This window comes from Leptonychotes weddellii, chromosome 1 (assembly GCF_054177405.1).
Source record: "Leptonychotes weddellii isolate Sample4059 chromosome 1, ASM5417740v2, whole genome shotgun sequence".
NCBI lineage: Eukaryota > Metazoa > Chordata > Mammalia > Carnivora > Phocidae > Leptonychotes > Leptonychotes weddellii.
Genome location: NC_138369.1, coordinates 81,435,275 through 81,449,947, shown reverse-complemented (window position 1 = coordinate 81,449,947; position 14,673 = coordinate 81,435,275). Strand labels below are relative to the sequence as shown.

At 46.6% G+C, this 14,673-nt stretch overlaps 2 protein-coding genes across 5 annotated transcripts in view; one reads left to right on the top strand and one right to left on the bottom strand.

Moving 5' to 3' along the window:
* The window catches only part of NME9 (NME/NM23 family member 9), a 39,220-nt gene extending 35,369 nt beyond the window's left edge, over positions 1–3,851 (top strand). Inside the window, exons 11-12 of one of the 2 annotated variants that reach the window (XM_081827041.1) lie at positions 1,258–1,394; positions 3,527–3,851. In XM_081827041.1, the coding sequence (XP_081683167.1) occupies positions 1,258–1,394; positions 3,527–3,591 (202 nt within the window). In that variant the 3' untranslated portion in view covers positions 3,592–3,851. Of the gene's footprint in view, positions 1–1,257 lie in introns of both variants that reach the window. The other variant, XM_081827035.1, reaches the window with a different exon arrangement.
* A 4,610-nt stretch (positions 3,852–8,461) lies between these two features.
* The window catches only part of ARMC8 (armadillo repeat containing 8), a 104,712-nt gene continuing 98,500 nt past the window's right edge, over positions 8,462–14,673 (bottom strand). For all 3 annotated transcript variants that reach the window (XM_081826970.1, XM_081826967.1, XM_081826972.1), the window contains 2 exons: positions 13,358–13,451; positions 8,462–9,119 (listed from right to left, as the gene is read on the bottom strand). In XM_081826970.1, the coding sequence (XP_081683096.1) occupies positions 9,086–9,119; positions 13,358–13,451 (128 nt within the window). In that variant the 3' untranslated portion in view covers positions 8,462–9,085. The remainder of the gene's footprint in view (positions 9,120–13,357; positions 13,452–14,673) is intronic.

Sequence of the window (14,673 nt, the reverse complement as noted above, 5' to 3'; positions counted from 1 at the left end):
TCATTTATCTCAAAACCTGGGAAGCCAAGAGCCCTGCTCTATATTCAGCCCCAAATTCCCCTTTTATGTATATTTGGAGAGACTCTGACCTCTTTGTTATCTATTTGAGGAGACCCTGCTATCTTCACCCTCTGATCCAGTCCTACAGTTAAGAGGGTTCCATAGTGTGGTCCCAGAAAACACATGCAACACTCATCCAGGAAATATGGATTGCAGGGCCCCGGTAAAGTCTGCCAAGTCAGAGACTCTGGGCAGGGCCTAGGGATCTGCATTGTAGACTCAACTCTCTCCACTCTCCTCCCCACCCAGGGTGTTCTGAGGCCCCCTAGAGTCTGAGCACCTGGTTCTGCACTCTGCACTAGGCTGCCTTGGCCCTGTATTTAGCCTGGCATCGCCAATGCCAAATTCACTGTGTCTTGCCTTTGAAGCTGAGAGAGCCCCAGCCACCAGGAAAGAAATGAGCAAGAGACTAAGTAATTGCAGTTGTACCCTGCAGTTGTAGGGGGCCAGAATATTCATACGTGGGACTAGTAAGACAGCCTAGGGTTCAGATCCTAGCTAACCACATACTCGGGTAAGTCCTTTCTCTGAGCCTCAGTTCTCTCATCTGTAAAATGGGGTTATGACACCTATCCTGGGATGCCACTGAGTTTGTTAAGAGCACTTCCTAGGGCCATTAATCTCTCTGTGCCTCAATGTCTTCATCTGAAAAATGGGTACTACAATGCCTCAGACATTGATGTGAGGATTAAATGAGCATATGTACTTACGTATGTATGTGTATATACGTATATATACATATGAAACACTTGGAACAGTGCTTGACAAAAAGGAAGCCCTGGCAATATTAGTATTATCTTATGCTGTTATTGAAGAATTAATGATGCACACCCTCGAGCTCCTGGCAGGGTGCTAGTCCCTGGTAGTGATAGCAACAAAATGGGAGCTCCCGAGCTTGCGCCGTGACTTGTGCGTATTTAAACTGAGAATCATGACAGAGTGTCCTTCACAGAGCTGTGGTGCAAATGAAACGGGATCATGTATGTGAAGTACCTGGCAACCTGCCCAGAACACCCAACATCACGATGAAATAGATGTCAGCTACTGTCCTTGTTGTTCTTGGCATTTCCAACGGAGAGAAAGCCATTTCACAGAAACGCGGGGTGCTAACTGGTTGCTGGTGCCCATTGCCGGAGAGCAAAATGTTTCTTTGCAAATGAAACGATTGTTTCTTGTGCATTTTACCTATGTTCACAGTCTCCGTGCTCAGTTCGGCACAGAAATGCCCTTTAATGCAGTCCACGGAAGCCAGGACAGAGACGCCGCCAGCCGGGAACTGGCATTGCTCTTCCCCACATTTAAGTTTTCAGATGAAGTTCTAGAAGCCTCTCTGGGTAAGTCATCAAGGCCGTTTTGGTTCTTTATTAAATCTGCAGTGAGTATTTGGCGGGGGTTGATAATAACTATGTGGTAACTGAGTCTTCAATCTAAGAAGGTCCTATTTAAAAAAGAGGGGCCATTATATAACTTTAGTAGCAGTCCTGATCTGTTTTGTGTTTTCACAGAGTAATGATGCTGCTTTTTAATACTTCATTACCTTTTTTTTTTTTTTTTGCTGCATTCTTACTTTGGAGTCATATTTTCATTGCAAAGTTACTTTGCATTTTCTTGTGGAAACCACTGGGAAAATGTAACTAGCTTTCTAGAACCCTGCTTCAAAGCCACTTAGAGGCCAGCGGTCACTTCCTCACTTCCTCTGTGCTTCACACACCCCACGCCAGGCCCTTGGTGGGGCTGCTGGGCAGTGGAGCATTATACAAAAGGGCCCTGAGCCTGCTGTGACTCTTGTATCCCTCAGCCCCCACATTTTGGGTAAAGTGTGCTAGGTCATCTCCACCTCCAAATCTGGATGAGAAACCCAAGGGGTCCAGAGTGCATGTGACTTACCCCACTCCACAAGTAGAACTAGGCCTGGCCTATGATGCTCCTGCTGCCGAGTTGGGTATCCGTGGTCTGAGCTTGAGGTGAGGTGGGAGGGGCCAGGGGGTGAGTATCCTGGGAAAAAGCAAAGGATGTGAGGGTGGGATTCCTGGGAGAAGGCTGCATGTAGATCTGAAATGGTAACAACACACTTGGGCACAAATGTTTGGGTTTTAATCAATATATTTACCTAAATGTTTGCTATGTTCACAGTCTCCTCAAGATCTGAATCCAGCTGAGTAAGAATAGGTGGCCTGAGGGCAATGGAAGATGGCACAGGAGCTGGCCCATGTCGGCCCTCATTTAATCCTTGTGGCTGCCTGCTGCCAGCTGAGGGGCAAGCTGGGTGCGGCGGTGGGGTGTAGAGTAGAGAGAGCATGGGAAGTGTGGCGTTATAGGCATCAAAAAGACCCAGTTTGACTCATGCAAGTGTGTGCTGTGGTTCTTCAAAGCCATTCCCCTGCTGGGAGGAAATCTCACTCTGGTGACCAGGGCCCGCTTTCCTCGAGGGACCTGCCCTCAGAGAGCGCCCCTGATGCATTTTCTTATGTGTCCAGGGTCATGGCACATCTTCATCCTTTGGGGGGCGATTGGAGACAAGTAGAATAACTCAGGGCCAAGTCTGGGGAAGGAGGAGAGTGGCCCGGCTGGGGAATACTCATCGGAGCTACTGAGGAGAGTGTTGGGAGATCGCGAGCCTGACCTTTGGGCCCCAGGTGATAATGAGCGAAGGGGACAGTTCCACAGGGGTCTGAGCCCAGACACATCCCAGGGATAAATACCCAGCCTCCTGAGAGCATGATTCTGAAGCAGGCTTGTCGGGGTGCTGATGTGCTGCTCATTTGTTTGATGTGTCAGTCCTCCTCAGGTGTCAGGAGCACAGTGTGCTTCCAACTTACCCATCACTGTCTCTGCTAAGGGTCAGGGCTCAAGGGCACTGGAGACAAGACCATCCTGGGTTTGAATCCTGGCTCCGCTAGTTGTCAGCTGAATAGCCTTGGGAAAGTTACCTTTCTGGGCCCCAGGTCCCTCATCTGTGAAATGGAGATATTGACAGACCCATTATTAGCCCCGTATGACAGACCCATTATTAGCCCCATAATAACATCTCCATAACAGGGATCTTCCTCACAGGGCTGTTGTGAAGATGGAAGGACACAAAGGATACTGAAGTTCTTAGCCTGGGGCCTGACACATATTAAGTCCTCAACAAATTACTCATTCTCCTGATTTTTTTTTTAAAGGTTTTATTTTTAAGTAATCTCTACACCCAACATGGGGCTCGAACTCACAACCCCAAGATCGAGTCTCATGCTCCACCAACCAAGCCAGCCAGGTGCCCCTCATTCTCCTAATTTTTAATTCCTGGTCCGGAACACACGTATTAGGACCTTTCTCTGCTGTCCCTTCCACCCTGACCCCTCACTTCATTGTCTGTGATGTACTTAGATCCCCTTTTCCTGCTGTTTTGTGGATGGTGAGTGGGACAGAGGACGGGCACAGGGCTACATTTCAGAAGTCCTGCAGAACATCTGTTGTCCCACAGGCCACGGGGCTGAAGGAGCGGCGGGCCCCACCGAGGCACGTCGATTCCCTGAGGACATGGACTGAGAGGCTGGGTTGCTCTTCCGGAGCATGTGACCAGGGGCAAGGCCACGAGATGAAATGTCAGTGCACTCGAATCGGCTGCACATAGGAAAGCTCCAGAATCGGAACTTACTCTTTTCAGCACCAATACTTTTTTGGTTTAGCTATGTCTCATGAACAATAAGAATAGTATATACTTTCTTGCCTTATTAAACAGTATATAGAATACATAGTTTTTTGCTTTTGTTTTTTGCTACCTCTGGGATTTTATAAAATAAATGGACATCCGTTATTTTACCCTGGCGTGATATGGTGACATCTCAGGGGATACTGAGTTACACAGGACAGTGTTGCCCCAATAATAAATCTACTTTGTGGACTAAACAAGTTTAAAGTTCAAGTTGGTAACTATGAACTCGAAAACAGTGCAAAAAGATTGGCTATAACACTTCCAGGCATATGGATGTGGAGGCAGATAGAAATTGGCTTTAATCTTCCTGCTGCCTACCCAGTCACGGGGACAGTCCTGCAACGCTGCCCAGTTGGCCACCTGAGGTTCTCCATGAATCAGGCCATGTTCATAAAGAAATACTTGGGAGTTACATTTGGAACCAGGGTTCATCTGATTTTCTTGATGCTCCCTCCCCGTTTCTTTGGTTTCCGATTCTGGCTACTGCCTAATTTTAAAGTCTGAGAGCTCCCAGTGGAGCCAAGTTGCCTCCAGCTTTCGCTACATCACCTGGTTGAGCCCATCCTTCCATGGCTGTGCCCTTGAGGTTGAAAATCTCACAGAAGGTTTTCAATAAAAAAGTAACTATTATTACCCCTGTGAACAGTAACATGGATAGCTACTCCCTCCTGCTAGTTTGCTCTTTGGTCCATTTGAAAATTCACTAAGCCCAGGCATCCAATTTCCTCTCTGAGGAAAAGGCTGTGTTCTACTCCCCAAGGCAAATGTTAACGATTTCCTTTCATTTGCTGGTTTTCTCCAGAAGACTCTGCTCTATGACTTGAAGTTCTTTAAATGCGCAGTTAGGTCCCAGAAGACTGCTCTTCATGGGTGCATTACTCTTTATTCCAATGCTATGCTGGCACTGGGGACGGAAGGATGAGTCAGGCTGTGTGAAGTGGGGAGCAAGTCCTGTGACTCTGGGTGGGTGGCTGCATTCCCCATGACTGTCACCTTTAGATGCGAACATGCATGCCCGTTGTGTTCATTAGCATCTGTACTGACCTCCATGAGAAACAATGTACTCAGAGGGTCCCTCCCTGACGGGATGTCAGGAAAATTGAATCCACTGTTCCAGACCTCCAGATATTCAGCCCACCATGGGACTGTGCTCTTTCCTTTGTGAGTGGGCTCAAGAGGGGGATTCAATGCCTTGGAGGAGCAGGGGCATTAGAACCCTGCACCTCTTCTACACACACAGGTGTTGCGTGCCTCTGAATGAGCTACTTGGGGGTGCACCCAGCTGACCGCTATCTGATCTCCCCAGAAGCTGGGAAGCCAAGGATCTTCCACCAGTGGAGAGATGAGAAATGGTCTGCCCAAGGCCTCTGAAAGCAGTGGGGGGAGAGGAAGAGTAGGTGGCGGAACTGAGACTGTAGGGGTGATGCGTGTTGCTGTCTGTGATGACCTTTAAGCCTCCCCAGGAAGTAGCTGGGAGTGGTGGAGCTGGGAGAGGGGAAGGCAGGGCACTAGAGGGGGAGAAGTGGGGACACATACTTTCCATCTATAACTTGGTAGAGCATTTCTTAGAGTCTGGAAGGTTCAAAGCAGAAGTAACAGGGGTGCGGGGGAGGGGGGGTGTTGGAGGAGAGAAGCTTCATGAGAGTGGCTAAAATGTCAGCCCACTCTGAGGATGGAACTCCTTAGCAGAGGCCCTGGGCCTGGCTTCCTACAATGGAAGCAAACCAGGGCATGCAGAATGGGTGCTGTTTTGGGCATTAAGACCTCTCAGCTCCTGGGTGTGAATGCCTGATAGGGTGGAAGGCAGGCCCCACTGCATGAAATAAAGAGGGTGGTTCCTTTCTAATGACTGGCTCTGGCTCCCCACTCAGCGAGAGGGCCGACTGCTCAGCAGAGCCAAGGCCAGGAGTCAGGGGCTGCATAAATATAGGGAGGAAAGGTGACTACGTAGGCCACGATGTGGCCCTTGAGGCAGGGGTTCCCAGTTTTCCCAGAAGCCAGGGCGTAAACCAAAACTACCCTCATGCTGGAAATGGACACAGGCCTCTCTGCCCAACAGTCAGGAGAAATGTGCAAAGGAGCAGGACTGGGGCAGCACCAGCCCCTATCCCAGGTGGCAAGGTGTTGGGACCTCCTCCTGTCAGCTCTCCATTAGAATCTGGGGTCAGTCTCCCATTTCCCAGGTCTCACTTTCATGTTTGCCCTGTGGCAAGGGAATTCCCTCCCCTGCCAACCACCTCACCACCCCCCACGCTCTCTCCCCAACCCCCACGCTCCGGGGTAGATGTCCTTGGCTTTCTGTTTCTAGGGAGGCCAAGAGGGAAGAGGTGCTTCTCTACATTTTAGAGATGGGGAGAAGAGTGTGCAGTCCATGAAGAGCACCTGGGCATCCTTGCAAAGGGGAGCAGTGGCTTGTTGGGGCCGCTGGTCATCCGCCAAATTCTGGGCCTGAGGCCAGTGAGTAGTGGCAGTGGAAGTGTGGCGTACCTAAGGGGCTGAGGAGAGGATGGAGGCAGTGGACACAACACTGGGGAGGTCCTGGTGGCTGGGAGTGGCCACCTGTGAAAGGTCTGCTAGACTTCAGGAGGCCAAGGAGAGGGGTTCCCAGACTGCTGCAGATGCCCCCTATAGCATAGCTGTAACTACCACAGGGCACCGGCCCCCACTCTGAAATGCAAAGTCACTCCCTGGCCTCTTATTCACCAAGAATCGTAAGTTCCAAAAGCTGGGACACATTATCTTCCAATGTTTCCTAATGTTCTAGACATTCGGAAAACAGACTCCTTTTTAGAAGTTGCCATGATTTTTTTCTTGGCTTTTATTAGCATGTGTTAAAATCATATTATCCAAACACTACCAGAAGAACATGTATTGTTCTGCATAAAGTGCTTAAGGAAAAAAAAATGCAACTTATTAAATTGGACATTCTTTTCTAGTTCATAAATTTTGGGTTACAATCAGGGCACAAAAGGAGAAACAGAATGCAGTATTAGAGAGAGCGAGAAGCTTAGTGAAGGACTCGGGTGGAGACAACAGACCACGCCCCATTCCTCCCACTTCCTTGCTGACTGAACACTGCACCTGCCTAAAGCAGCAAACAGCTTTGTTTTAATAAATACATTTTTCCTTCATTCAAATCAGAAAAGTTAATTATAGTAAAGCACTTTTTCTTTGACCATCTGTTTATAGCCACAGGCAAGATTTATCCACAGAGTTTAAGTGTGAAAGTGTTATTTCATTGGGCTTTCAGCTTTCTAATGCTATCTGGGTTCAAGATTGTCTCAGCAATTCATTATTGGTTTCCTTAATATTTACCTGGTATTTTTAAACACCAACTCTATAGTGTTTGTGTTACAAATGCCAACCAAGGATATTTTCTCAGTACTAGAAGTGTCAATGAGTGGGCCTAAATAAGGCTTTATTCCCAATAAACTCAATTCTCTTTAAACTGGCCTTCTCACATTAGCACTCTGATGGCCGCACAAAACCCAAGTCCCTGTTGTGACAGATTTTTAAATTGGTGATGTTAAAAAAAAAAAAATAACAACTTGGAAATCTCTGTGTTTGGATCTTGGGTGGGTCATGTTGAGAACAGGAAAAATTGCATTAAATACACTTAAAAACATTCATTTGCAATCAAACATATTTAAATCCTCCAAGGAAGGTGCAGGCTGGTGATGGGGTGGCCTCGGTGTGCGCAACCCCATCAGGAGTGGCTGGTAGGCTTGGGACTCTGCCAGTGGCACACACTCATGGCAAGCTTCTCCGCCACAGACCTCGATTCTGGGCCGCAATGCCTCTGAACTTCTGTTAGCAAAGGGAAAGGCAGGCTGGTTGTTCCTCCAAACAGTCAAGAGCAACCTCTGTGGAGTTCACCTTGAAGCTGCCCCAGAAGCTGGAGCCAGGTGCCAAGCTAAGGGCTGCAGAAGGGTGAAGGAGCACTGGTGGTACAAGAAGCCATCTTCCATCCTCTGGGGAGAGTCCCTTTCCCTCGCTCAAACTTCAGTGCTTTGGGCTTCATGCAGGAAAAGATCTCAGCCACATGTCTTACTCAAATTTTTATCTCATTTTACAAAAGCACACTGAATAGCAGTCCTGAGTGACTAGTAGAATTTTAGCTGAGTATAGCTAAGAGAAAAACAGCTTTCTAAACTATCCTGTTCTTCGCTTCTCTCTACAGAGGAGTCTGTAGAGCATTCTTTAGTTTCACAGTGATATATACTGTTTCAGGAAGCACAAGGTGATCGGACTTTGTTTCCAGGAAGTGATGACCTACTTTAGTTTGAGCATAAGGTTTCATGACTGGCTCTAAATCCTGCCAGATAACGCTACACCAATGGCAGGATTTAGGGCCGTTGGGAGGCTCTTGGTGCCCAGTTCCTGCCAAGTGTAGCCTGCCAGAGTCAGGGCTGGGCTTTCACTATCAGTAGTTATATTTCCCCTTGATGGTTCAAAAATCCTATGGTGAATCTGTTGCCTCACTCCACTCCACCCTGTCCATCTGACTTGGAAGCCTGAGAGCTTATTGAATTAGGCTGAAAAGAGGCTCTGTACCTGCTGATATTGACGGCAGTAAGACGCTAGCTTACTATTTTGCACAGCACCATGTATCATGCCTGTTACTCCAGGCCAACTACAGCCAACCTTTTTGTTTGTTTTTTGTTTTTTTGTTTTTTTTATAAAGAAAATCTATGTAAGTTGAGGTTCAGAAATGCATATATTTTTTACTTACAAATATTCATCTGACCAAAATTCAACATAACCTTTATGGAACACTTAACAATTGTTTTGTTTTTAAAATAACATTTCATTCAAACTGTATATAATTCAGTAAAGTTTTTTATACAGCAAGCAATGCTTAAACCCTGGAAAATCTGTAGAAAAGAGATTTTCACACAAAATAAGAAAAGAAAAATTTGAGGTATCCCTCACATACACACACACACATCCATTCATTCTGACCCATGTGCACACACACGCACACACACCTATGTGTGCAGAGACACATTCATTCTCACTCACAAAGTGGCTGCAGCATAGGCAAAAAATTGTAGGTCCAAAGGAAAATGATTGATTGTTCTAATAAAGAGTCCAGGTAGCTCAGAAAAAAAAAACCAAAATAAAACACAATAGTCCTCTGAGGAAATTACTACCTCAAAAAAATGTTCTCAAGATGAATTTGAGATCTAAGCCTACCAAATTGCTTTTGCAAAACAGCTCCCTGCAGTCCAAGGTGACTTGTGCAAATAGAAGGAATCAAATGAGGCTAGTTCCTGTACTTCCTTGAACAAGGACGGGGGATGCTTGCAGGTGCCCGGGGCGCTCCCATCACGCCAGGTACTGCTGCAGTGCCATTTTTGCCCTGAAATCACAAAGTTCCTGTTAGCCATCCTCTCTGAAGTGTAATTAAGGCAAAAATCCTGTGGCTCAAAGATGGTAATGGGGGGGAGTCTAAAAAGATCCCCAAAGGGAATTGCGGTGAGCCCAGCTGGACGAATACCGTAAGGGGCAGAGATCTGTGGTCAGCAGATAACTTCAAACCCATGCTGGCTACATTCCTCTTCCTGAGGTTCTCTTAGGAAGGGCTGCTCTTGTCCTTCCACCTGCTGCAGTGAATTCTAGTTTCCCTTTGTCACTGGCATTTGGCCACGATGGGTCTGGAATTCTTTACTTTCTCCTACTGCCATGCAGGTTTTTAGCTGGTGCTGCAGGACACTGGGGAGGACACTTAGGATTCTGGGAAGCTAAGAGGAAAACTGACCCAGGGAGAGGCCTTCAGGTGTTGATTAGAAGGTGCAGGGGGTGCCTAGTGCTCACAACCCAAGACTGTCTCATGGTTCAAATGCCTTCAAATTGAGGAAGGAGGTTATAGTTTCATCTCATTCTTCTCATCATGCCTGCGGACACTGACCTGGCATAGGAGGTAGGTTGTTAGGGTGGTTGGGGAAGAAGACAGCTAGTTGGAGAAGAAGAGATGTAATGTCTCATGACAGCCACACAGGATGGGTGCATCCTGATCCTTGTAAAAGGGTCTTCCTTTGAGCTGGGACTGAGGAGGCCTCCTTGACTACTCCAATCATGAGCTTGGTAAAGGTTCTCAAGAGGCTACAATTGTGGGAATTAGGAAGTCAAGTTTTAGCAATGGTCTCCCCTGCTAGGTTATAGAAAGAAATGGCTAAAATGTTCAGTTACTACTAGCTGATGAAAGTAAGCCAAGGTAGACTGGGCATGCAATACGTTGGATGCAAGTGCAGTCTCTATAGTGAAGTAATGGGTATGACCTACGGTTTTAAAAGTGGATACTAAGGGAAATGTTCTTGCAATTATCTAAGACTATATAGTCCAATCCATCAAAACGGAAAGCCCCATACAGATGGTCTCCAAGTTATAAGTGAGTTGGGTTCTACAAGGTCATTTTCCTACAGAAACAAGCTTATGAATGATGCCACAGGCTACCTCTTAATGATCATCTACCTCACCGCACAGTCCCAAGACACTCTGAGCCTAAGGTGGAAAGGGCTGGTTGGCAATAGCTCCTCATCTCTAAGTGTTTGAAAGTCAAAGGATCACAAAGCCTTAAAGACAGAAGGAACCTGAGAGATGTCTTCTTTAGGTAACAGACTAAAGGTTTTGACTAAAATGAGAACTACCAATTCAGACTCCTTCTGAATCTTTCTCAGGGGCTACCTATGTTTGTTATATTAGACCTCAGAGACTGTAACCTTATTATCCTCCTGCTATCTCTTAATATCTAAGGAGTCTTTCAGGTGGATGGTTCTTGAGGCAAGATCATCTTTCCTTCGATGGACTTAGGCAGGGTAGCTCAAACCTTGATTCTTTTAACGCGGTTTAAAAACTGCTGAAAACTTATGTGCCATACAAATATGGGGAAACAGCACCAGACAGATCTAAACCATTGTAGGCCAGGGCTGAAACCTATTGTACATCCTGCTAGTGAGGCCTCTTTTAACGTTCCAGGTCATCCTAGAAATGATTTCGAGCACAACTATTTTCATTTCTGGACGAACATGAGAAAAGAAACCCAGGGAACGATGTGGCCCTCAACCAGGAGAGACAGGCTGACCGAGCTCCCCGCTTAAGTCAGCAGCTGCTACTACCACTATGGAGGTGGAGGCACGGGTGCCAGTCCTCAAAGTACAGCTCAAATCCAGCCTTCGGCAAGTGCCTAGCTTTCAGTTGCCTTTGATGGGACACTCAGCTGAGCAGCAGCCTTGGGCCGCAATTATTTGGGGGATTTGTCTTCTTTAACCCACTGGATGGCAAGCTTCAGGGAGGCAGGGGCCCAGCCTGCTCTGTGTGCTCCAGAGTCGGGCACAGCCATTCACTTAAGGAGCAATTACCAAGTGCCTTTTCCCTTCAGTGGGGCAGACAAGCAAGCTGACAGCCATGACAACAGTGTGGTATGTCTTATGGGTGCTACAGGAGTCCCTGGCAGAAGGGGTCCCCTGACAAAGCCTAGGGTGGAGAATGGATCAGGCAAGATCTTCTGGAGAAGGTGACAACCTGATCTGAGTTGTGAAGGATAAATGGCCACTGTCCAGGCATTCTCTTCCCTTGCTTTCAGGACAACTGCTGTGCCCGGGTCTCTGCCTACTTCACTGGTTGTTCCTTCCTTTCCTTTGCTGGATCTTTTTCATTTACCCCTAAATGCTGGAGAGCTCCAGAGCATAGTCCTTAGCCTTCCTGTCTTCTTTCCTCTCTCTTTCTTTCCTTATGTGACTTTATCCAGCTCCATGGCTTTATATACCCTCCTAGTTTATACCCTCAGCCCCATTATCCTGAGAAGTCCCTTGGATATCTAATAGCATCCAAAACTTGGTATGTCCAAACAAGAACCCTCACTTCTCCCTACCCCAACCTACTTCTCTTGTATTCCTCATTATCTTGGTAAATGGCAACACCCTATCCAGTTGCTCAGGCTAAAACTCTAGGCATTTTCCTTTCCTCTCTTTAATATCCTACATATTAAATCCCTGAGCAAATCCTGTTTTCTCTCTCTTTAGATTAAATCCTGAATCTGACCACTTCTCAGTATTTCTACCACTGCCACCCTCATCTCTTACCTACAGGACTACAGTAGTCTTGAACTGCTCTCCCTGCTTCCGTTCTTGCCCAGGTGATTCTCTACAGAGCCACCAGAGTGATTTCATACAAATTCAAGTCAGATAGGGTCTCTTCTGCTCAAAACTCTCCAATGACTTCCTATTAAACTCTGAATAAAATCCAAAGTCCTGACTATGGCCGACAAAGTTTTCCACTTGCTCCCTGGAGTGCACTTACTACCACCCTGCCCCTCATTTATTTTTCTGCAGCTCCACTGGCCTTCCTGTTGTTTCCTGAACATGCCAACCTTGTTCCTGCCTCAGAGCCTTGCACTCACTGTCCCCTCTGCCTGGAATACTATTCATTGGAACATCTGCCTGGCAGACTATCTCATTTCACCCAGGTCTTCGATCAAATGTCACATCCTCAGAGAGGCCTTTACTGGCTAATCTATCTGAGAAGAAACTTTCTTACTCTTCATTCCTTCACCTTGCTATTTTTCTTCATAGTACATCTCATGACCTGCTATCATATTACATATTCATTTGTTTGTCTTTTGTACTAGAATGTAAGTTCCACGAGGGCAAGGACTTCATCAATTTTATTCATCATTATATCTCCAATGCCTAAAACAGTCCCTGGTAGAGGTTAGTATTCAAAAAATATTTGCTGAATGAATGGGGAATTCAGAGGAGAGGGGCCTGGGATGGCAAACCAGATGGAACAGAATGTGTAAATGCGTGAAGATGTGACACTGCAAGAGGGCAGGTGTGTCTGGAGGACAGGTTGGGGGAGCATGAAAGCAAGCTGTAGAGTGAAGGCTGTGGTAGGAGGGAGTGTACACAGCCAGGAAGAACATTTTTGGCTATTTTGAGGGTAGAGGGATCTCTGATTATGATTTTGCCTCTCCCAGTAAATGGTGAAGACAGGAACCCCTCAGTGGTCATTGCCATATTCTCAGCAGCCGGGCCAGGCTTACACAAGGCAGGCGTTCAGTGAGATCTTTAGATAATGGATGTTTTTATTATTGGCCTTCCTTTCTATTTTAATGTCAAGAGAATGATCCCTGGATCCTCTCCAGATATACACTAAGATGGCTCAGGCTCATGTTAACTCACAGTAAGATGAGAATCTTTAATAATTTGCTAATTTTTTTTTTTAAAGATTTTATTTATTTATTTGAGAGAGAGAATGAGATAGAGAGAGAGCATGAGGGGGGAGGGTCAGAGGGAGAAGCAGACTCCCTGCCGACAGCAGGGAGCCCGATGCGGGACTCGACCCCGGGACTCCAGGATCATGACCTGAGCCGAAGGCAGTCGCCCAACCAACTGAGCCACCCAGGCGCCCCAATAATTTGCTAATTATTAGTTTATTTCTTATTCAAAAGCCATACAGTTAGCTCATAGAAGAATAAGAAGGGAACTCAAGAATCTAAAAGATTTTAAGTTTGGCAACGTAAATTACTAAGCAAGCCAAACCCTTTCATAAAAGAATCCAACATACCCCAAAACAAGGTCCTTTTCCTTTGATACTCACTTGTCACAAAGGTTTGAATCTGGTGACTGACTCAGTTTGTGTAGAATATCTACGATGCCCATGTCTCGTAACTTATCCTGGCGTTCTTGTGAACCTAAGAGATTAAAGCTAACAGGTTACTGGGGACATGACCCAGGCAATTGCTCTCCTTGATGTGCAATCAACAATCTAGAGCATTACCAGGGTCCTTTACTCCCCACCCTTCCATCCCCCTCATCCCCAATGAAGTTGGATTGCCTCATGCTTGGATCCTCTAACAACATTCTAACTGGTCTCTCTGCTCCTTGACCCTCTTTCTTGCAGTCCATCCTGGGTTCTGCTGATAGATTAATTTCTCCATGGACTATAGGGTCAAGGTCAGATTCCTCAGCCTGGCACAAGGCCCTCTGCCATTGGCCCCATCTTCATATCTTCTGTCTGGACATATCAAGTCAGGCTCTTCCTACTCCAGACAGGTCTTATTTTTCCTTCTGTTCTCTTCCACCCTCCTCTGACCTCCCAGCACTTCCTGCTGCCTCTTGTTTAGCATGTGGCAGTTCCAACTTCATACTGCTCTGTCCTATCTTCCAACTAGACTAGGACCTCCTTGAGGGTGGCTCTGTTTCCCTGGCACCGGGATGGTACTTGGTCTCTAGGCCTATATGTTGAATCCAATTTTTCCTCCTTCCACTTTGTTCTAGACACAGCTGCTGGGTAGAGTAATCCTCTTGGAGTCTTTCCTTCCCATGAAGAAAAGTGCCTGCAGTGACTCACTCATGCACTGAGCTCCTCTAGACCCAGTGAACCAGAATCTCTAGGTGTAAAAACCATAAATCTGCATTTTAAAAAGTTCCCCAGGTGATTCTTATGCAATGAGCCCAGCACTGAGAACAACTGCTCTTCCATGTTTGCTACATTGGAATCACCTGGGGAATTAAAAAAAACCCCAAAACAAAACTTATGCCTGCAACCCGCCTCCCAGAAATTCTGATTAAATTGGTCTGGTGCAAAAATCCTCAGGTGAGTCTATTATGCAGTCAAGATGGAGGACCTCTGATTCACAGACGCTACCTTATAGACTGGCTGCTTCACTAGTCACAGTGTATTTCTCATTTCTCACCAAGGCACCCTCTTCCTCATTAAGCTTATATGCCTGTAACCCTTACAAGTGTCCCTCTTCACACAATGAAAGGCCAATCTGCCCATCCACTCCCACCTCTCATCTTCTTCAAGTACATCCCCGTAACCTCCTCCTCAGCTCTCTCAAGGGCATGGACTGCCACTTATTTCTCTAGGGTCTCCTTTACCCCCATCCTCTGTAATCTCCTGCAGTGTTG